This window comes from Chelonoidis abingdonii, chromosome 5, assembly GCF_003597395.2.
Source record: "Chelonoidis abingdonii isolate Lonesome George chromosome 5, CheloAbing_2.0, whole genome shotgun sequence".
Taxonomy (NCBI): domain Eukaryota; kingdom Metazoa; phylum Chordata; order Testudines; family Testudinidae; genus Chelonoidis; species Chelonoidis abingdonii.
Window position 1 is genome coordinate 96,275,414 of NC_133773.1, and position 24,518 is coordinate 96,299,931.

The 24,518-nt window shown below is 39.0% G+C and overlaps 1 protein-coding gene across 1 annotated transcript in view; it reads left to right on the forward strand.

Moving 5' to 3' along the window:
* GABRA4 (gamma-aminobutyric acid type A receptor subunit alpha4) overlaps positions 1–24,518 on the forward strand; it is a 65,830-nt gene that overhangs the window by 13,536 nt on the left and 27,776 nt on the right. The window contains exons 4-8 of the mRNA XM_032785237.2: positions 1,177–1,397; positions 1,500–1,582; positions 3,134–3,277; positions 6,194–6,346; positions 17,036–17,295. Of these exons, the coding sequence (XP_032641128.1) occupies positions 1,177–1,397; positions 1,500–1,582; positions 3,134–3,277; positions 6,194–6,346; positions 17,036–17,295 (861 nt within the window). The remainder of the gene's footprint in view (positions 1–1,176; positions 1,398–1,499; positions 1,583–3,133; positions 3,278–6,193; positions 6,347–17,035; positions 17,296–24,518) is intronic.

Sequence of the window (24,518 nt, forward strand, 5' to 3'; positions counted from 1 at the left end):
ACGTGGAAGGGGAAGGAGACAAAACAGGACAAAAGCAGTGAAAGATCATGAGATATGCATATTGTTACATACTCCTCCTATACACGAAACAAGTTCCCCAAGCCAAGCCAAGCCAAGCCACCTCTATCATACAATAAAATTAGGAGCCCAGTCCTACAAATCCTTGCTCATCTGATAGTCATTAATCACATGAGCAGTTCCAGTGATTGTGAGGAGGCCCAGTGATTGATTACCTGTGTGAGGAAGGGTTTGCAGGATCAAGTCTCTAATGAGGAGGTTTTACATTTCATATACTTCTCGGAAAATTGCCAGAAAGAAATTAGATCACAATAATTTTAAGATGTTTTAGCACAAAACTGCAGCTACATAACAGCTAGAGGGGATAGTGTCCTTCACTGGTAAACCAATATTATGTGAGTAAGACGGTGTGCAGGTGCTTTGATATCCCAAGATAAAAAGTACCATGTAAACATTCCTTCCTTCATGCATCCATTAATGTGTGTGTGTTCTTGTTACATATTCATGGTTCTAATCATGCAAATATTTGTGCACATACTTTATTTTAAGCACGTGAGTAGTCCCATGTTAGTCAATGGGACTACGCAGGTGCCTAAAGTTAAAACGTAAATGTTTGCAGGAGCAGGGTTTATTATAGACACTTTTTTTAAAGTGTAGATGTGACAAAAGAACTATTGATCCCTTTTCAGTAAACCATCTGCTTTTGTCAGCTGAAATTAGATGTATATTTCCTTCTGTGATTTTGGTGAACTTGGGAGAAATAAGAAATCATGTGTCCTTATATTTTTAATCTGTCCAGCTGTAAAAAAAAAAAAAAAATCCATGGATTTTTTTACAGTCCATTGACACTTGTTATCACATTAGTCATTTTGTTTCCAGTTATATGCTAGAGTACAAGCTTAATTGTCTACTTCCTGCAATTTTATTAGATTATAGTAATTACTCCTGAATGATTAAATATGTATAGCAATTTATTTATATGACTAATGTGGGAAATTAAGGTATTAAGAAGTGCACAATTCACTGTAATTGGTAGAAATATATTTTGTAGTTGACTTAACAACATTTACTTAGCCACTCGTGTATGCCCCTAAGGGATTTTTACAGGAAACATACATATAAAAGTGTAACATTTGTTTTTTCTACAATATACTACAGGAATACACAATGGATGTCTTCTTTCGTCAGACATGGGTGGACAAAAGATTAAAATATGATGGTCCCATTGAAATTTTAAGACTTAATAACATGATGGTTTCAAAAGTGTGGACACCTGACACTTTTTTCAGGAATGGGAAAAAATCCGTCTCGCATAATATGACAGCCCCAAATAAACTCTTTAGAATAATGAGAAATGGCACCATCTTATACACAATGAGGTATTCAGTTTATTTGTTTGGCTTCTTTCAATTACTGTAGAAAAAAGTTATGCTGCCTAGACAAAATCCAAACCAAAGCATATTCAATTTGTTTCATTATAGGCTTACCATAAGTGCAGAGTGTCCCATGAGATTAGTGGATTTTCCAATGGATGGTCATGCTTGTCCTCTCAAATTTGGGAGTTGTAAGTTACAATTATGAATTTCTTGTAGCTATAGTTTTAAAGAACAAAAATTCTTTGTATCATAACTGAGGTTTCTGAATACTAGGCTTGAACCACACGCTTTATGCATATAAAAATCGCATTAACTTATATATGAGTTTTGTTTATATAGGGGCTGCAGAATCAAGCCTATAATGCTATCAAGGCAGCAAATTGACAAAGGGGCACAGATTCAGATATTAAGTTAAACTCCACCTCTCTGACTGCAAGGATGTTTCAGGGCCTGATCTAACGTTCACAGAAGTGCACGGAAAGATTCCCAGGGACTCTGGCAGGTTTTGGCTCAGACCTTTAGTGTCTGATATAGAAAGGAAAGCTTTAGAAATCCAATAGCATATATCTGTAAGATCTCCTAATTCTTTTAATATTCTCTAATGGTAACATATTGGTCCAGATTCTGTATTGCCTCCATCTTGCATAGGGCACAAGAGTGGGGAAGAGTCAGTCATGGCTCCCAGTTTCTCTGTTGTGCCCCCAGAGCAGTTTTGAGTGGCTTGCGGACCACCTAAGGATTGCTAGAGCACATTATAATCCATCTATTCCCCTGGTCTAACCCCTGGCATGTCCCTGTGCTGCAGTCAGATGTTGTGGACAGTGTGCCTGCAGTGCAGCTCCCTGTTCCCTGGGTCACCCAGTTCCAGTGGAAGTTAGAGCAGTGGGGCAGATACTCTAACATCTGCCACTGGCATAAATTCAGTTTACACCAGTGGAAAATTAGACATAGGGATTGATGTGGCTGCGCCATCTACCCTGAAATTCCTCATCTTCCTAGATGGATGGCAGCTGGCATAAGAGGTGGCTATGACAAAAGCCATGTTAGCAGAGACTCACCCCTATTGGGAGGATTCTCCAGGGGGATCACTGGCCAGTTTAAATACATGCAGTGGAAATTGCACTTGGCAGATTGGAGTATCTGGCCCTATGTTCAGTGAAATGGTAAAAAGGGTATACTCATTTCACGTGTAAAAGGAGGGCTGGATTTGGCTTTAACATGAGTATTGGCTATGTAGAGATTACATGCTAGGCATTATCACTTTATTTCATATTATTATTTGAATATTTCTTGGAGACTAGGACTATATTTTGGCTGCTGGGAATTTTTTTTTATGGGCCTTTGGATTTTGGCAAATATTTTGAGAATTTCTGAGCTTGGCATAAGTGTTATTTCCTTAAAATAAATGTGTCCACGGCCTCTCAGATGTATCCATCTGGGGTATGTCTACACTGAATTGAAAAGCTGGGCTCAGAGTTAGGTTGAGCCAAAATTCCTCTTCTGTCCACACACACAAATCTCTGACTCAGGTCAGCAAGTACCCAGGAGCTGGGTCCTAGGACCCAACTGGCAGGGGGTGGGTCTAAGTTTGAGTCTCTTTAGTTATGTCTACACAGCCCACACAAGTTCATGGTGGTTCCGTATGTATTACATTGATTTCAATGGGCTTTGTATCAGGACCTAAATATGGAGTGATAAGACATTTTCTATTTATTCATGCTAACAATATGTTGTTTTAGATGCATATCCAAAGAGTGAAATGATTTACACCTGGACAAAAGGACCTGAGCAATCCGTGGAAGTTCCTGAAGAGTCTTCCAGTTTAGTTCAGTATGACCTGCTTGGGCATACTGTGTCCACTGAAACTGTTAAATCTATTACAGGTAAGAATCTCATCAATGTGAATCAATTTGAGATGCAGAATTAACAATGTAATTTTGTTCTAGCCTTTTCTATAAGGTATTCCTTTTAGCTTTTACTGGCATATTATGTATATGCATATACACACTTAAATCAGAGCTCAGGTTTTCGTTCTTCATATTACCACTTGCAGATTCACTACAGGGGAGTAGAGTCCCTTCAGAAAGCAAGTATGAGGTCACTAGTCAGAAAGGCTAGATGAATGCATGTAATGAATGCGTAAAAGGTAATTTGTAGAGTCAGGAGCCATGTAACTAAGGCTGTTAGAGGCCTTGAAGTCCAGTTATAAAAGTACTTTCTCGGTGCTCTGTGTGTACTGTATGGGGAAATACTTGCTTTTGTTTGGCAATGCAAACAATTTCAGAATAGAAATACAACAAGCAGAATATGTTGTTAAAGTAATAAATTAGAACTCTGTTCAGATTATTTTAGTGGTAATCACAACTGAGCCTATGCTGCTATTTGTGCTACTAAAATTTCTAAGGCAAGTGACAATAACAAGGTAGACCCCGTAAGTGAAATCTCACTGGTTAGCTGTTTTATAAAATTTGTTTTTAAAATATTATCTATTGTTGGTTTGTTACAAAATTACATTACTAAATCCTTGATGTTTGGTACTGTAAAATGAAATGCTGTGGCAGGATAAGACAAAATTAAACAACAGATTGAGGAAATGTATTTGACAGATTTCTCTATTTTTTATTTCAAGATAAAACAATATTTTCTTAATAGCTGTGGATATTATTAGCATGAGATGTTGTTGATTATCCATAAGATAAAAAGACAAACCAGATCACTTCCCTGCCACTCTCCCCACCCAAAAACAAACAAACAAACAAACAAAAAACAACCCCCCCCCACAAAACACTGATTTCTGGAGACCTCTTGCGGTCTAAACTTGTTATGTTAGTTTGTCTTCAGAATACTAACTCAGAGATGCATGGAGTAAAATCCTGTCCCTGTAGAAGTCAGTGGGATTTTTGCCATTGACTTCAAGGGGCCAGGATTCACCTGTGGTGAAGACTGGATTTCAAAACCATTTATTCTGTACTGGATTGTTTGTGTTACTTTCCCTGTAATTAAATTCTGGATTTAAATTCAGGCTTTTTGAAGGGGCCAGCTGTGATATCGTTAATACTTAGTTTCTAGCAGAAGACTCTGAATTTTCATAACTCTGTGCTTGTGTGTGTGTGTCTATATGGGTGGTTACTGGTGGAGCCATTCTACCACTACAATGGAAATCCTTGGTTTTTTTGGAGGGGAATTTCCATTGAATGGAATGAGAAAATAAGGGGGTAGATCTTCCATAGTCCTATTCTGGGAAGAAAGTGGCACAGGAGCCTTCGCTGATCTCCTCTGCAGGATCTAGGATAGTCTTGGGACCTAATCTTGCAAACTTTTTTTTCTTGTGAGTAGTCATGACTCACTGAAATAACCTCATTGATTTCAAATGAGTAAGAGTTCATGCCTCCTGAGGAGGTCTGCTCCAAACTGGACTGTCCCTGCTCTTCTTGGTCTGGCCTGGTCTCGTCTGTGTTCTCCATTCCCTATCATAAATTCATAGATTCCAGCGCCAAAAGGTTCCATTGTGATCATCCAGTCTGACCTCCTGTATAATGCAGGCCATAGAACTTCCCCAAAATAATTTCTATCAAACTGGGGGTTGGAAGCCTAGAAACACTGGCATTGCCATACTGGATCAAATCAGGTCCATCTGGTTCAGCGTCCTGTTTTTGAAAGTGGTCAGTACCAGATGCTTCAGAAATAGGTACATGAAATCCCAGAATGGACAACTTAGACTAACCCGCACATGATGGAATATTTTTCCTAACTCTTATCAGTCAGCGGTTGATTTATGCCCTAGAGGATGAGAGTTTATAATCTATATCTATCTATTTATATATACAGTTATCCTATCAAATATAACTGTGAATGTTTGAAGGCTCAGTTTACCCTTCCTTTCCCATTCATTGTTTTATACACTTCTGTCATAGTGATAAAGGTACAAACAACAGTGTCATTCTAAAGCTAAAGTTAAAATACTTCCTGCTGTGCTGCTATTTACATGACTTTCTGAGACTAGTTTTAACCATTATTGTAAATCTCTTTCTCTCCAGTCATTTTTTTCTCCAAATCCCCATAGTTCTGAAGTACACCATGTTAGCTGAGAGTGGGTCTGATTGAAATGGGAAGATTCCCATTGACTTCAATGGCAGGATAAGACCCACCGTTTGCATTTCATTCTGAATATTTCTCACACTTTTAATAATGATGGCCACCTCACGTAGTGTTTGTCAGACTAAATTAACTGATACCAGTAAAGAATTTTAAAGGCATTATGTAAGTACAAAGTATTTATTTATTCATTCTCTGTTTAATTATGACAGCAGAACTAGAATGGAAACACCTTCTGAAATGATTACAAGTTTCCATATAAACTAATATGTATCATAAGGTCATACCTAGATATTATAGTACGGTGTCTATGTACAGTGAAATGGATATTGCAGATGCCACAGCTGGATAGATGGTAAATAGATGCCTTGTATGCCTTGAGAGTGTTTTCTTCTTGAGATGGCAAAAGAACTCTTAAAAAGCACTTAAACCATGAAAGGCAATCCAACGTTACATATTAATTTATAGTCTTTTATATTATGTCTCCAGAATGGCACTGTAAGGTCATATTACTTTTCATTTTGTTTGATATCATACTTCCTTTCCTTCTTGTTTCCTGAGCAACACATCTTTCAGTGCTTGTGTTGCTAAGCTCTGAAGATAATATTTTCATATCTAATTCTGGTTGGCTGTCAGAAACATGGTTATTCTGCAAAATTGCATACAGGGTCAGAAGCATACTTGCCTTTTGCTTTATTTTATAGGTGAATATGTTGTTATGACAGTTTACTTCCACCTCAGACGGAAAATGGGTTATTTTATGATTCAGACATATATCCCATGCATTATGACTGTGATCCTCTCGCAAGTGTCATTTTGGATAAATAAGGAATCTGTTCCAGCTAGAACCGTATTTGGTAATTATAATCTCTTTCTTCTTTTTTTTCCATTTAATTATGCTTCCTCCTCTAATCATTTTTACTAGAATAATCCTCATTATGGGACAGAATATGCATACTTTCTCTAAAGCAGTGCTGCTAACATGAGAAAATAAATTAAGTTCAAAGGCAGATTGGCCTTCATTTACTATCTGCCTAATTATAAATATTATAAATATGTAACTTGGATCACTGGACTGTGGAGGGAAACTTGGAATATTTAACTTGGAGGGGAATATGGTTGATTGTAGCAGGGTTAAATTTATTGGGACCTATCCCTGTACCACTGAAGCAAATGGGAAAACCCCCATATCCAAATCAGGCCCTAGGCCTGAAGAAGGGACAGTTTTACCCTCAGGTGTATGTTCCTGCCTCTTGTTAGAGTAACTCCAACTGAAGTGTCATTGAACTAATTTTTCTGGAATTGCGTATCTCGGCACAAGTCTCGGGCACAAGTCTCACTAACATCAGTGGAATTTCGTCTGAGTAAGGAATTTAGGTTTAGGTCATGTACTTGCAGTGAAACTGTCTCTTTTCTCCTGCTGCCTCCATGAAAATGAACTGAAAGAGCAACTAGGTAAATAATCAGAAAATATTAAAGTAACACACATTAAAATACAATTTGAAAAGAGATGCTACAATGAGCACTGAAAACGAAACCAACAAATGTGTAGAAGACAAAATGTGTGAAACCAAGCTGGTTCCTAACAAAGGAATGGAAAAAACAAGCATGGTTAAAGCAATCTTGTAAAGTGACTCTATAACGCATTGTATTTTGAAGTGAGATTAATCAGCTGGAGAGCATTCAGCCAAAATTTGTATTATATATAGATTTAAAAGAATAATAATACTACAAGTTAATACTTCTAAGTGACAGCTCAACCAACATGCAAGCAAAGACTGACAGACTGTCCAGCATCAAAAAAAGACCTGGATAACAACCAGTAATGAAAAAAAACCACACCAAATCTAATGAGAACCTTAAATTAGACAGGGAAGGTATACAAGAGGTGGGTCAATTCACGTACATTGACAGTAACATGCAAGGCAATGGGGATGTCCAGATGGAATAGTCTGGGGGCCTGGCTGGACATCGATGGTGACGTAGCATCCCTTCCCCCAATACAGAAACCAACAACTATGTTATTTTGATAGAAGAGTCACTTAGGTACTTATCTGGGGTGGATATGGTATTGTAAAGTGATAGCCAAGTATGCTAATGCAAGATTTTTGTCCCCATGTCTAAACAACATCTTGCACAAGTGAAAAGGCCACAAAAATGTACTTAAGTTGTCAAGACAAGTCTGAAAGAAAAATTTCCAGTAAAATAGGATTTCAACAATTTATTTAATAAGACAGAAACAAATCTTAGTCATATAAAAGGTTTCTTTGACACGTTATTGAGGCTCATTACTTAAAGAATATTGGCCTCATGTTTTATATTGATAAATACATAGGTTACTTATTGACACAAAAGTTTTAAACGTTCATTATAATAGAAGCCAGGTATATTATTGAACACCATGGTGTTAACAAAACACTAATAGCCAATGGACACCCTCTCAGTGATGGGCAATATGACATTATATATGTATGTCTATCCTTTGTCAATATATTTGCCATATGCAGCATGTTCTGTTCTGAGCCATCTGTAGTCTCAGACTCATTCCTGAATCATTAGAATATCAGGTGGAAGGACCTCAGGAGGTCACTAGTCCAACCCCGCTCAACAGCAGGACCAATCCCTAACTAATCATCCGCAGGCTTGTCAAGCCTGACCTTAAAAACCTCCAAGGAAGGAGATTCTACCACCTCCCTAGGTAACCCATTCCAGTGCTTCACACCCTCCTAGTGAAAGCTTTATTATATCCAACCTAAACTCCCTTCTGCACTTGAGACTATTACTCCTTGTTCTGTCATCTGCTGCTACTAAGAACAGTCTAGATCCACTCCTCTTTTGAACCCCTTTCAGGTAGTTGAAAGCAGCAATCAAAATCCCCCTCATTCTTCTCTTCTGCAGACTAAACAATCCCAGTTCACCTCAGCTTCTCCTCATAAAGTAATGTGCTCTCAGCCCCTACATCATTTTTGTTGCCCTCCTTGGACTCTTTACAATTTTTCCACATACCTTCTTGTAGTTGGGCCAAAACTGTACACAGTACTCCAGATGAGGCCTCATCTAATGTCAACAGAAGGATGATCACGTCCCTCGATAGCTGCAATCCCCTACTTATACAGCCCAAAATGCTGTTAGTTTCTTGGCAACCAGGGCACACTGTCGACTCATATCCAGCTTCTCATCACTATAGCCCCTAGGTCCTTTTTCTGCAGAACTGCTGCCTAGACATTCAGTCCTAGTTTAAGCAGCAGAGAACTGTGGCACTTAATAGACTAACAGACATTTTGGATCATGAGCTTTCGTGGTGAATACCCACTTTCATCTGACAAAGTGGGTATTCACCCACGAAAGCTCATGATCCAAAACGTCTGTTAGTCTATAAGGTGCCACAGGATTCTCTGCTGCTTTTACAGATTCAGACTAACACGGCTACCCCTCTGATACTTGAGTCCCTAGTTTGTAGCAGTGCATGGGATTCTTCCGTCCTAACTGTAGGACTCTGCACTTGTCCTTGTTGAACCTCATCAAATTTCTTTTGGCCCAATCCTCTAATTTGTCTAGGTCCCTCTATCCCACCCCTACCCTCCAGCAATCTACCACTCCTCTCAGTTTAATGTCATCTGCAGACTTGTTCAGGGTGCAGTCCAACCATCCTCCAGATCATTAATGACGATACTGAACAAAACTGGCCCCAGGACCGACCCTTGGGTACTCCAGTTGATACCAGCTGCCAACTAGACATGGAGCCATTGATCACTACCCGTTGAGCTCGATGATCTAGCCAGCTTTCTACCTGGATCCACACTGGCAACTTTCTCACCATAAGTAAGCCTATGTGCACTTCATGCTCTGTCTTGAGCAACTGTAGTTGACCTTATACTTTGGTTTTTTACATCCCATATAATGAATTCCAGGAGTGCTTCGGTGTCTGTGTCATTAGTGTTGGTTAAATATGTCCACCCTTGTCATGTTGCCAGTAATTTCCAATTGGGGAAGGGATGTCAGGCTGTGCTTCCATGTCATGGTTCTAGATAAGGGTCTGGTAATTTGCATGCTTGGTATGTGGCAGAAGATTACTATAAATTCGGGGAAGGCCTTGTTCCAGGCCTGATTGCAACAGAACAGCTTATATTGTACACTATTTACATCCACTGAGTTAGCTGTTGGGTCATAGAGAAGGATTACTAGAATTTCTACTGATTTCAGTTGTGCAGGAAGTATATACACTGTAATGCCAAAATTAGAAAGGCTTCTAATTTTTTTTTTCCTGACAAACTTCCATGGTTTTAGTCTGCCAACTTCTGCCAGATTGCTGGTTGAATTACACCGAGTCAGCATATGTACTGCTGGCAACATTCTGCATAGTTGTTGGCCAGATTGAGCTGCTATTGTGTGGGTTTGTATAAATCTGGATTTATCTTTCATACCAGTATGAAACCGAAGGTCTTGAGCTATTTACTTTTGGATAAAATGTACACAGAGAACTGCAACGTCAGTGTCTGGAGATCACATCACTACATAAGGGTATTCTTGTGAAACGTGCAATATGAGGTTGAGGTTGAGGCTAAGTATCTGCTTTTTCATGCAAAGAGAACTGATATTTTTGATCTACAGCTCCTTCTGAGTGACCATGCAAGCAATGAGGCCAACCTGGAATCTACCTGCAATAACCATTTTCTGAGCTGGGATGAGTAAAGTTTCTGCCATATCACACCATGAGTCTGACAAAAATATTACCAGATGTGCTTTATTCTTGGGATTTCCAATGAACTGCTCCACTGCTTTAGGATGAGTGTTTTGGAATCATGGATTTTGACTTCATTCCTTTGTGAGGTTTGCTTTTATGCACTCAAAAGCTTTACTTGAATCTTTGACATCATATTGTCTTTGATCAACATATACTCTTTAGCGGCTCTCAAAACTCTGTAGAGGCAAGTGTAACTATTCTGAAGTTCAATTCAGCAAGTTCTGCAAACTAGTTGCACCTCCTTATGTGACCATTTCTATAACAGCTATATTTTCCAAGCTGTGGGCATGTTGGATACATTGACTCTGTTTCTTTTGCTATTCAGGCAATTACTCATTCTTTGCTGTTTTTGTTCAGGGTACCATCAGAATGTGCTAGAGCATATGGAACTGTAGCAAACTTCCTTCAGATTAATCTCTATTGTTTGTGCAGCTACTACACAAACTAACAAACTACACAGGATGGCTAACAACTCCCTGTCTGCAACCACTACTAACTTCAGATTTGATCTTTTTCTTAGTGATGCAAATGTCTTGATTGTTGAACTTGTGCAGTGATTCAAAGAATCCAGTGATATTTGAATTTAATCTATCTTCTACAAACTGTTTCATTGCTTTGATTCCTGTATCATTCTTAGTAACAAGCTGGGTGGCAATCTCTGTGCAATGCAGCAATGCAGTTGCAATGTTGGTGAGTCTGTTAAGTCAGCATTCAAATCAAATAGCTTTTTCATGGAGCTGGTGATGGTGTGAACAACCTTATCTACCTCTCCTTCATCATGTTGCATGCCTACCTTGCGTTTTCCTTCTGAAACATATGAGTCTGCCTTATCACACCTTACTTTCATGGAAACTGTGATAGCTGAGTGCTTATGAGCAGCTATGAATCATCTAGCCAAGGCTCTTGGTTTCAGAATGAAACCCCATATACTCGCATCTACTTTACTCTTAAGTTTACTCTTTGTTTGAGTGCCATGTCTGTCCATACTTTGCTGAATTTATTGCTAGACTGAGCCACAGCATGATTTCCATGCACAGACTGCTTATGAACTTTGCTGTTCCAAAATTGCAGACTCTGTGCAATACATCCCGTGCATTCTTGAAGGCATCACTGAACCCGGGAAAGTGTTGCTGCCACATTTTGACATTCTTGGAGCTTGCTGTTGGTGATGTTTACATCACAATCGCTCTCATTGTCTTGTATCCACTTACAAAATGTTATCCACTGCAGTCTGGACAAAGCCTCCACTACAAGGTGGGCCCTTACTCCACGGTGGTACAATCTGCCGTTAAGTACTTTGCTTGCTGTCTTGCTACCATACACCTGCGATTCTGTGAGATTGTCTTCAAGGCCACTGTCTTCATACTTCTTTCCAATTACAGTAAGAAATGTCTGCTATGTGGAATCTACCCTTCTTATGATTGTTTTCTAAAATTCCTTTGGGCTCCTCCGCTGGCTCTCTCTTTGGCCTTACGATATATAGCCCTATCAAATATTGGGACACTGTAATCTTGGCCAAGAGTCCTGGACATGTTGCTGACATTCTTCATTACAGTAAAAACTGTACTCAGTTCAGTAGGTGGTGCTGGCAGCATCAGGCAGTAGCCAACAGATGTGGTGGTTGGTGTGGCAGAAGAAATCATCATATTAAAAGCTGTCCGTCCTCGTATTTGCTGAGCATTCACCTTTTTAAATTTGCCTCAGATAGTTTGGTTGGGCAGCATCTTAGAATTATCCATTGTAGATCAAAGCGAGTGGCTTGTTGGAAAGTCTCAACATCAGTATATCAATTACTGTTTACTTCCCCCACAAGATTAGGTCATTTCCCATGAGGATTGCATTCCAGTGTGTCTTGGAACATTGCAGGAGCTTCAGGTGATTGTCTTTACGGTGTCGTGTTTTTGTTTGAGCCTGAGTTGCCACTGTGCAAAAGCTGCCTTCCGGAATAGAAGGAGTCTGATAGACTATCATATCGAGCTAAAATTAAAACATCCTTTTCCTATGTTTTATAATTGTAAAACATGACGTTGAAATAAGGTAATTTTTTTCAGAAATTACATAGTATAAGCAAATCATAAATTACACATATAGACAAAACAAGAAGAGAACATATTTAAATAAATTTTACCATAATGAAATCAATATAGGATAAAATTAGTATGTAATTATATACATGTTAAGAGAGAGTCATTACTCTGACTGTTTCAAGAAATTTATAAAGGCAATTTGACACAACTTCATAAAAAAAATCCATAATTCTCAAAGTCACCACTGCATATACCACATCTCTTCCACCCTAAAAATCACATGTAAGGGTTAATCCCCACATTAAAATGCATTAAACTCTGTGTGTGTGTGTGTGTGGTTGCTATGAATTTCAAATACAGACAGCATTTTCCATGTGGGCCCCTGAACTAAAAATAATGTCATGAATTGGCACGATAACACAGCTGAAGTAACAATCTTAAACAAGATTTTGCCATTGAAAATCTACAACTTAAAGACCAAAATATGAATCACCAACTGAAATATTATGATTTTAAAGCTAGAAATCCACCAGAGATATAGACAGATGTCCAAATGCTTCAGGAAAATACTAAGTATGAAACTGAATTAATTTTAAACAAATGCTAAGATTCCTCAGAGTTCTGCAACTCCTTATTTCCAAAGTTATCCTGAAAAGAAGATGAAAATATGTAGGACACATGTTAAGAATAATCCAGAACATCTGCCATGGTAGGCGTGCAATTGGGCAGCTGGAGGAACAACTGACAGGGGTCAGTTGAAAGAATCCCTCTGTCAACCATTACTCTGAGAGGGAAAATGTGTAGATTTAACAACATAGAGGACGTGAAAAGATCAGCCCAGGATAGATAGGGATGGTGGAGCCTAAGTTCGTGGCCTAAGCAGCATCTCATTGATGATGTGGGAAGGATTTAGATTCACAAGTTTACAGTCAAAGGCTACATTTTTATCACTTAAAATAAAGCAGCGCCTATTTGTTTTAGCACGGCAGTCTAGAAATTCTCTAAGTATACACTCTCCATTTTAGCTGCAAATAAAGGAACAAATGATGGCAGCCAGTCCAAAAAGCTAACAGAATGTTAGGAACCATTCGGCAAGGCATAGACAGAAAATATAATGCCACTATATAAATCCATGATATGCCCACAACTAGAATATTGCATGCAGTTTTGGTCACCTCATCTCAGAAAAAGATATCTTAGAATTGGAACAAGTACAGAGAAGGGAAACAAATTGATTAGGGTTATGGAACAGCTTCCATATGAAAAGAGATTAAAAAAGACTGGGACTATTCATCTTAGAAAAGAGACAATTAAGGAAGGAAGATATGATAGAGGTCTATCAAATCATGAATGTTGTGGAGAAAGTTAATACAGAAGTATTGTTTACCCCTATACATAACACAAGAACCAGAGGTCACCCAGTGAAATTAACAGGCAGAGGTTTAAAACAAACATAAGGAAGTACTTCTTACACGATACACAGTGAACCTGTGGAACCTCTTGCCAGGAATGTTGTGATGGGCAAAAATATAACTGGCTTTAAAAAAAAAAGAATTAGATAATTGGCCTCAGTGAGTTCTGAGCTTGCATTAATGCTAGTTACCATGGGGAGACAAAGCTCACAGTTTTTAGGGGCCAGTTCTATAGATCTATAGAGTTGAGTTCTGCAAGCCCACCCACAGAAATTATGCTGCCTTGTATGGCTAACATCCTATAGTAGCTAAACCTATTGTAATACTGATAAGTAACAGAAACATGCACAGTAGTAAGTCAGATTTGTGTTGTTATTGCATAAGTTTGGTTCCAAAATCTTACAATAAACTATGTACAAAAGATCTGGTTTTTACATATTGGATATGGAATTCTATAGACGAGGTGGAGTTTTGGAGAGCTGCTGCTGGTAGATATGGGAGATCAGTGTCCCTTAGGAAAGGGGGAGAAATAATCTGCATAGTTTTAGGGGGGTTACATTTTTGCTTACTATGATGATTCTTTTTTAAAAAAATGCTTATGTGCATCTGCTTGGAAATGCACAGGTGCGTTTAGGAGTCATGTCTGTTAGCATTTTAATAGAACATAATTTGCAGTCTGGAAAGTTAGCCTATGACACACATAAACATAAGGAACAGTTAGGGGCTGGGATATTTTTGAAATATCTTAAAAGCTTATAAAATACAGAAAATTGCATCTGATACTTTGAAAACATTCTGGGGCAGAACTTCTGCCCCATCAACACCATTTTATTTTATTTATTTTATTATGTTTCTCCCTTCTCAGCGTCACTAAGCTCTCCCAATTGTAGATTGGCTGCTTAGTTCAGAACTTACCCATGGTGCCACTGACGTCCACGGATAATTTAATAGCTATTAGCTTTTCAATCTCTCCCCCCAAATAGGAGAGGTATGATTCTGGGAAATAATTGACAAATCACTCCAGCATTAAGTGGTGTCTTCTTGAGGAGGACTCTGACCAATGCATATTTAAGAAAGGTCAGCACCGTTCGCTGCTAACCAACACATTAATAATGCCATCAGTAAAGACATATTAGCTAAACTACTGGGTCTTGGAAAACACAGTCATCTTCTTTAGAAACAACGTTTTCCACAGGAATTTCTTTATTAACTAAATTACTTTAATTAGCCCGAGACAATCGCATCACCCACATCAGTATGTTCACCATCACCTTTATGAGGAAGACTCCTGCAAGCTCACAATGAACTGTATTTATCTTGTTGGGTTTGACTTTGGGTTAACTTCCCTCCCTTTCCATGAACCTGCTATTTTTCTTTTTACTCTCATGCAACAGGGCAACCTTCCTAGGTTCCTTATTCAACCTGTTATACAACCTGCATTGGTGGCCTCCTTGTGTTCTCCAAAGACCCTATATAGTTTTATCTGGATGAAGCATTTATGTATTAGATTCCCATACCGCTAGTGTCACAGATTTACTTTTCAAAAGAAATGGGGCCAACCAAGATGAGCTCAGGAATTTCAATATCCATTAAACACTTTATTTTCAAACAGAATCATTCATTTTACACAGTGAGAAATTCTTAATGTATGAACCACACACTAAGCCAAATTTGGTACAGATTTTTGTTTTCATAAGTAAAGAGTAATCACGGAGTTTTCTTTTGGGTTATCCTGTTAAAACTTAAGCAGGATATTCATAGTACAATAACTATATCTTGTGGTGGAAGAAGAGGAATTTTTTTGAGGCATGAACAGTGCTTGCAGTACTTTACATAACACAAGACAGCAAGTTTACAACTTAGTTTTATACTGTATGTGTTTACTTCATTGTAATACTTAAAATGCAGTTTTTGAGTTCAGCTGAGACCTTCATGCATGCTGATTTTAATTAAAAGTGTTCTCTTTCAGGTGAAAATATCTGAGTTTCATCTCCATACTTCTAGCAGAAAGATAAGATTGTGGATGCTTTGTTAAATAACAAAGTTGCCAGCCCGACAACGCTTCAATTTTTTTGAGCACCAAAATAAATTGTTTTCTTTTAATCTTAATGGTGCTATTTCTACTTGGATTATCAGTAAAATAGGGGAAAAACATAAGTTTGATGGAGGCACTGAAGATAATTTGATATTTTTCTCCTTTAGCCTGAGTACAGTACTGTATATTACAATATAATGCTTTTAAAAGGAAATATCTACCGAATACCAACCCACAGCATGAAATTATATAACATACAATTCCTGTATAAAAATATATGTAGAAAAATTGCTGTATTGCTTTGAGTTTCAAATTACCTACACAATTCACACATGGGGCTTTTCACGTGGCTATGCATTCCCTCTGAGCAGTAACACTTTTTTGGTATTTATACAGTATAAACTGCATATATATATATATATATATATATATATATATATAATTCATTGTGGTGATTGGTAGTATGTTGTCACAAGGCAGGGTTTAATGCATTATTCATGAGTGGCAAGCCCTTGTATTAAGTATAAAATGGATAAATCTCCATATGAGGTAATTGTCTTCCATCTCCTCTCAGATAAATTCCTTTTCTGCATAATGAAGCACACTGATATTTTTATGTTTACCTTTAGGGTCCACCTATTTTGCCCCTAATTTCCTCTTAGAAGTTCCATGTTGAGGAAACTCATCAATATGGATGATAACAGCCGCAAACAAATCAAAACACCTCAGCCCATAAAGGACCTCATTTTGCAGTCCTTACTCAGGCAAGTCTCCTATTGGCTTCAAGTGGAGTTTTGCCAGAATAAAAACTGGAAGATCAGGTCCAATCACTGTTTCCGTTCACCCACAGACCTTGAGAGCAAGACACAGGGCTCTCTTTTCATGAGGGGTTGAGAGATCTTGCTCTTCACACATTTTACTAGCATGAGAGTATTAGTCTCAACTTGAGACCTGAATTGAGATCTTCTTATGGCATTAGAGTTACGTTATCTCTGGACTGCAAGGTCAAGCTCAGTACAGCAGTGTTTTCTCACAAATTGTTGTTGCCTATTTTGCTTTAAAACTATAAGGATCACACTAGTGCTATTTTAAAAAAATTGAATATTCCTTTTTCCTCGTTATTCATTGGCAAGATGATTTAAATGGCATATTCAGTTAAATGATTATTATCTTGAGATCTGCAATTTAATTGCATTTTTTTGATGTTATTAGGTTTTGCAATCCCAGATGGAAAACTACTAAATGGTTTTGATTTTCTTTTTTTTTTATTTGCATTCTGATCTACATGGATAGAGCAATTAATTTTGCTTTGTTTCTTTGCTTTGAAGGAATAACGACAGTTTTGACAATGACAACACTGAGCATCAGTGCAAGGCATTCATTGCCAAAAGTATCCTATGCCACTGCCATGGACTGGTTCATAGCTGTCTGCTTTGCCTTTGTGTTCTCTGCTCTTATTGAGTTTGCTGCTGTCAACTATTTTACTAATGTTCAAATGGAAAAGGCCAAAAGGAAGACAGTGAAATCCCTCCTTGAATTTCCAGTCATGCCGGTGAAGCGAGAACAATGCACAGAAGAGGCACTCATGGTATTTTATTTATTTATCTGTTGTTTGTTATACTGTTTTTTAGGACTATATACACTTGTTTATGAGTCCAATGCATGACAGATAGTTGACAATGTATTTATAGGGTCATGTAAGAGAACATTGTAAGGGATAAATCCTGGTCCTATTGAGGGCTTTTTCCCATTGTCATAAATGGGACCAGGACTTGGTTCTCTTAGGATCTTTCTATACTGTCCATTTTGATTAATGAGTTATACGTTCCAGATAGAGGTCCTAATCTTGGTGAAATAGAGTGAAGACCAAAGTAGAATATTTAACAACACATGTAGCTTATATTTATCCATCTGAGAAGAGTGGGCCAGACTGCATCCTCCTCGTGGGAGGGAGCTAAGCTAGAAGGTTCTCCTCATGGGGTTTCCTCCCAAGTCATTCTATTGTGTCACTTTCACTCCACCTCCCTGTTGCCCAGGTTGTGTGTCCAGTCCACAAAATCTACAGATCCCAGGGCACCAGAGAAGACTGGGATAATCTACATGGAGGCGTGGTGCCTTTCTACTGTCTGTGTTTTAACCTTCCCTTCACTCTCTTGTCTTCACTGGAGCCACATTATCTGGGCCTCCCCTGGCTGTGGCTGGCAACAGCACTCTCAGAGTTTGAGACTATTACTTCTTCATGGAAATCTCTGCAAGACTAATGAGGGTGACAATGCACCTTATCCTCAACCTAGATCCCAGCCTGCTCGCTCCTTTCTACTGTCACCCCCTGCACATTGTCCCAAGCCACCAGGGTGCCCTCTGAAGACTCCCAGACAATAGGGATAACCACAGAGGCAACTATATCCATATCCATGTAAGAGGCAGGCCTACTACTCTCTGTATGCAGATCTGGGATTCATATTTAATTAGGATTTCAAAGAAGGAAAGAAAACATGTATCATCATCCAGGGTCAGGATCCAATGTAGTGGTGGTGATGGTCTGGCTGCGAGCAGTAATTTTAAAATCAGTTAGAAAGATTAAAAAAATAGCATTCGGCAATAACAAAGTTCTCCTTTACACTAAACATGGAATTCAAATGTAATTTTGAGGCTTTGCTATTGCCATTTATAATTTTTTTAAATCTTCCTTCCATTGCTGAGTGATTGGACTGTGTCAGCAAAAATCAGTAGGTTGTGTCCATCAATAATTATATCTTTCTTCTTGTAGACTGTTTTTTAATAGTCTCTTTTTTCCCCCTCTCCTGAATTTATTAATGAAGCAGTTAAAGTTTTGGTTTGAGCCTGTTGGGAAGGACTTCTCTGGGATTCTGTAACCCTTTTATCTCTTCATTTATGTATTTTAATTTATCAAAGAATCCTGATCTCCTTGCTCATGCTGAGTAGCACGTGACTCCCCAGGGAGCAGTGTCATTTAAATCAGTGGAGTAAGGTACTACTCAGAATAAGCAAGGGAGGCACAATCTATCCGACAATCAGTGTTCCTGTATGTGCGGATCTCACAGCACTGAACCTTCATTTTCTATGAAATCAGTAAGTTGTTCAGGACTCCTATCATGTGAGATTTGTCAGACCCTGTTATTTCAGTGATGCATTTGATTTTCAAGGAATTGATTATAACGTCTTTTTGCACAGGCACCCCACCTAGTTACTGCCAAACCTTGTCCATGGATTGCTTTTTAGCTATCGTAGTGTCCTAAATGAGATCTAGGTGGTTTGTGTGATTCTTATCTTGATATCCACACTGGCTAATTAAAAGTCTGACCCCCCAAGTCCAGTTGAAGTCAGTGGAAGCTTGAGTTGCATCAGACCCTAAGAGTATGCCTATCCTGCAAAAATGCCAGTGGCAGCAAGGTTCAGAGCCCACATCAGTTTCAAAGCTTTAGTGGGAATGTCTACATGACTATTTCTAGCCTCATCATGTGAGCTTGAGGCAGTTGACCTGGGCTCTGAGACTTGCTGCAGCATTTTTTTGTTTTGTTTTGTTTTGTTTTGTTTTGTTTTTTGTGTGTAGATGTACCCTTTGAGTCCAGAAGCTAGATCCTCAGCTCCTCGGCTTCAAGCCAACTTTGTGATCCCCCAGACCCTGGGGAAGTGGGGTCTGATTCAGAGCAAATGAAAACAGCTGGAGCAGGGGCCAAGGTCCTAGGGGAAGAAAATGTAAAGGAAAAAGGAATTCAAGAAAGCTGCTGGAAAGGGCCTGGGGATTATAGCAAGACACTGATTGAATAAGAGCTAACTATGTGATGCATTTGCAAAAAAGGCTAATATTCCGGGGTTTATTAACAGGAGTGTCATATTTGAGACATGGGAGGAATTTTTCTTTCTCTACTTGGCCCTGGTGAGGCCTCAGCTGGATTAGTGTGTCCAGTTTTTGGCACCACAATTTAAGAAAGATGTGGACAAATTGGAGAGAGTCCAGAGGAGAGCAACAAAAATGATCAAAGGTTTAGAAAACCTGACCTATGAGGAAAGAATAAAAAACTGAGTTTGTTTAGTCTTGAGAAGAGAAGATTGTGGGAGGACATGGTAACACTCTTCAAATACGTTGAGGGCTTTTTATAAAGAGGACAGTGATCCACTGTTCTCCGTGTCCACTGTAGCAAGGAAGATTTAGATATTAGGAAAATATTTCTCTCCTGCTGTCCACTCACTTCCATTTTCCTTCCCATCTCTTTACTCTCTCACCACCCTCCTCCCATAGCTATTCCATAGTAGCACCCCTTGTGGATACTCTGAACATGGAATAAGTATGTGCACATGTAGAATTATTGCAGAGTACCTATTGAGTTTTTAATTCACACCCTAACTTAGTTCATCAGGGCTGGCTCCAGGCACCAGCTAAGCAAGTTCATGCTTGGGGCGGGAGATTCTATGGGGCGGCATTCCACCCAATCCTAGGGGGGCATGGCAGGTTTTTTGGGATTTTTTTGGTGCCCCGATCCGGCTGCCCTGTATATAATAATAATAGGATTTGATAAAAGTAAGATTATTTATAATTAGAAATAGTTTTTCAAGCATGTATGTCATCCATGAGACCAACAATAATTTTAAAATGTGTTTTTCATGTAAAGTCAATGTATATATTACTCAGACCAATATACTGTGTTTTTTTAAAGAGATATTTAGATTTTTAATCAAAAGCCCATTCTCCAAATGTCTGATAGCTTTCTAAGAAAAACCTGTTTCACTGGAAAGAAATGCATTCTGGTCTATTTGGAGGTGTCAATTTGCATTATGCATTATGCAAATCTGTACTAGAGGTAGCATAGCTTTGACTACAACATACTTTGACAAAAATATTGGCGTATGATGTGACTAGTTGTTCTTTTGTGTAATTACATTTACTTCACTGTGTTTACATCATGAATCAGACTGACCTAAAATATTTTAAATTAAATTACATTTTGTCTAAAGAAAACAGTAATTTTTTTCAGAGCATAGTTAGACAATCTGATGCATTTTAACTCAGACCAATATATTCCAATGCTCTCGTTACTCAGTCAGTCTAACACAACTTTCTGACATCAGTGGATTTATTTCCATACTTGGGCTTCAGTTCTACAATTAACTCTGCTCTTGTGAAACAAATTACCGGATTGGTATCTTGGGATCCAATTCTGATGTCTTTACATAGGCAAACCTCGTTCCTCCCTCCTATCAGCCATGGTCTTTCAAAGACTCTTGGAGACGTTGGATGGAACTCAATGGGCTTTGGATCAGGCCCTTGAGCCTCCACTGTGATGCACTGGTGTTGCTGCAAGCATTGCACCATAACTTAAATTAAAGAGCTTAGTGGTACACAGGATACATCACATGGGATGTTTGACTGAAAGGGGGTGTTCTTGCATTATTCATACTGAGATGCAAATATTTATTCTCTTTTTGCTGTTTCTTCTTCTTGAGATTGGTTTTAATTCTGGTATTTGGCCATACTGTAAATATCCAAGTATTTATTTAATTAAGACACAAGCAGTTTCTGTTTTCCATTGTCAGTCAAGGTTATAATAATAACTTTTCTTATCAGGCCTGTAAAGACACTCATTTTCTTGATAGCTCTGTAGGCTAATTTAAATTTGATAACTTTATTGTATTACATTTACCAAGACTGTGTCAGCTCCTGTAAGAAATGTAATATGTGTGTCACAAACAAAAACTGCCTTGGTTTGTGGTTTTTTTTTTATTTATTTGTCTCCAGTTTGTTCCTATTAAAAGATTGTCAATATTTTATTAGTGTGTACATCTATAGAAGTCAGTTTTGCCTGGTATTGTTCTGTAGCTGGTAGAAAGTGCTGATAACATAGCAAAAGAGTAATCAGTTCACATGAGCAGGAAAATCATGTCATATTAGTAGGTCAAATTCTATTCTCTGATATGCAGCTCCTATTGAAATCAATGAGGGTTGTGTGGATAAACTGAAAGGGTAGAATTTGGCCTGTGACTATTTTTATATTAGAAATTGCTTTGTTACTACAGTGATTTAACATACAGTAGCGGGTCAACATAAAGTCAATATTTATTCAGAAACATGGTGACTGGGCCTTTTGAGGAAAAATTATTTTTCTTTCCATAGACTCATAGACTTTAAGGTCAGAAGGGACCATTATGATCATCTAGTCTGACCTCCTGCACAATGCAGGCCACACAATCTCACCTATCCACTTCTATAACAAACCCCTAACCTATGTCTGAGTTACTGAAGTCCTCAAATTGTGATTTGAAGACCTCAAGCTGCAGAGAATCCCCCAGCAAGTGACCCATGCCCCAAGCTGCAGCGGAAGGTGAAAAACCTGCAAGGCCTCTGCCAGTCTGCCCTGGAGGAAATTCCTTCTCGACCCCAAATATGGCGATCAGTTAAACCCTGAGTATGTGAGCAAGACTCACCAGCCAGCACCCAGGAAAGAATTCTCTGTAGTAAGTCAGATCCCATCCCATCACAGACCACTTTTTCTTTCCCCTCTCTTATGAATTCCATCTTAGGGGGTAGCAATTGCTTCTGAAGGGAAATAAGGGCCATGCCTTATTGCTTTTAAGGGCTTTGTTCAAAGTGTATTCTCAGTTATGTGTTGCTTACTTTCTTTCATATGCAATTTCTGAACAAAGAGATATGTTTTCCCTATACAGTGTTCTTACTCAAAGTTCAGCTCCCTTCTGTTGCTCTTGTCAGCTTCTTGTCCTCTCCCAGGCCTTCAGTTCACTCAGTTCATTATTTCCATGCCCATTCAGCCCCTCTGGCTACCCTGCCTTCTGACTGGGGTACTTACTGCTGTGGTGCTTGATGTTACCTCCTCCCCACCATGTCAACTTCCTTTACTGCTGTCTAGTAGACAGGAAATCGGTCACCTATATCTGCCCAGACAATACTCCTCTTCCCTGGGCTTATGGGTAGTGGGATTTTGTGTGTGTGTGTCCAGTCTGTAAGGTGATAGGATATGGCAACCCAGGATGCAAGGAATCTGCACTTCTCCTAGGCTGCTTCTGCCTGCCTTATTCCTGAGAAAAGTGCAGCAGAGCTTAGAGCTACCCTCCTCTGACCCAAACCAATGGGCAAGGACAGGTAGCATCTATCACAGCCTGCTTTCCCTCAAGTGTAACCCTGGGGTGGCGGGGCAGGCAGCAGGTTAGCACCTTCTTGCACCAGAAAGAGTGGATTTGGACCTGTATGTTTTGATCTTTGTTTAGGAAAAGCAGAAATGTTGTATGTCATTAGGGTTGCCAACTGTGATTGGCTGTATTACTGGAGGTTTCATCACATGATATAATCTTTAGTTAAAGATTAATCTTTAATCCTAGAGACTCCAGGACAAACCTGGAGGGTTGGCAACCCCAGTGCTGGAGAAAGCTGATTGATCTATGGTTTGTCAGAATCATGGTTCTATTTTTATGTTTTTGTGCTAGTTTCACTTCCATTTAAAGACATACTGACTTTTTGTGTTAAATTTCATCACAATTCAAAAAGTTCCATTTTATAAAGCAAATCTCTTCAGCACTATTAGTAAGATCTTTATCCTTCTCGGTGTATCTCTGGGATGTCTGGTTCAAAAACTAGGTCAGTTTAAACAAACCCTTTCCTACCATACTGAGCACTTAAAATTAAATCAAATATTTTTAAAGCTTAAAGTTACACATAGATGTAATTCATACTGACACAGTTCCCCTTTGTTTATCCTTCCTAATCCAGCTAAAGTATTGTTGGCTTCTTGGGTGTCTGTTTAAAAATCTTATAATTTTTGGTCATTTATTATCCAAACCTAGCACATGCCAGATATTCTCTCATCATTGTTGTTTGAGGGTTAAATTGTGATCACACTGAGCCAATAGGAGTTTTGCCATTGGCTTTAATGGGGTAGGATTTCACCCTGTGACTTCAGGCACAGTGCTGAGCAAGGAGAGATGCATAAGGTGCACTCCACAATTCCTCCCCCTGCTTCCTCTTTGCTCTAATAGCGGCAGTACATTAGCTCCCCCTGTCCCCTCTTTAGCTATTCTAGCCAGAGAGTAGAGGAGTGGAGCCTGCCCTGAAGAGGGAGTAAAGTGACAAGTGGCTTCACTTGCTCCAACATGACCAGATCTAATGTTCAGATAGCCCATGGATGGGTACGTGCTCTCTTACTGCCTTGCATGGACATGCAGTCACTCACATTCTGGCCCTACCTGTTTAGTCACACAAGTGTTTAAATGACGCTAGAAAATGGAACAATGATTCAGTTTTAAAATGTAATAGTAGTGTTTCATTTCTGTCTCCATGCTCTTAGGTGTTTAAAAACAAAAAGTAGTGGTTGTTTGTTACAGCTATCCCCCTATTCCATTTTGTTTCTTACAGCTGTCCCCATACTCCATTTTGTTTTTATTCTCCTCCAGTGGCCGCCCCTCCCTGGCTGTTAAGTTGTTTACCAGGGCCACTGCCCTTCTCAAAGGGAGGGCCCCTTAAGTTGTTTACCAAGAGCCACTGCCCTTCTCAAAGGGATGGCCACTTGTGCTGCGTGCTAAGTGGGACCACTGCCCTGTTCAAAGGATTGGTCCTGTTATCACCTTGTTAAACCTGAGGACTTGATGTGAAAGCGGTAGGCACAAATGTCCAGAGCTGCCAAGAACTTAAATTGGGTTTATGAGATCACTGGCTGAGTCATAGGCCTCATGGCTTTTGAGATCTGAAAGGTTGTGACTCACACCTATTGTTCAGCAGGACTCATGCCACAAGGCACGTCTCTGATGCTCACCTGCAGCTCTTTCCCTGTGTTTCCTCCCCTG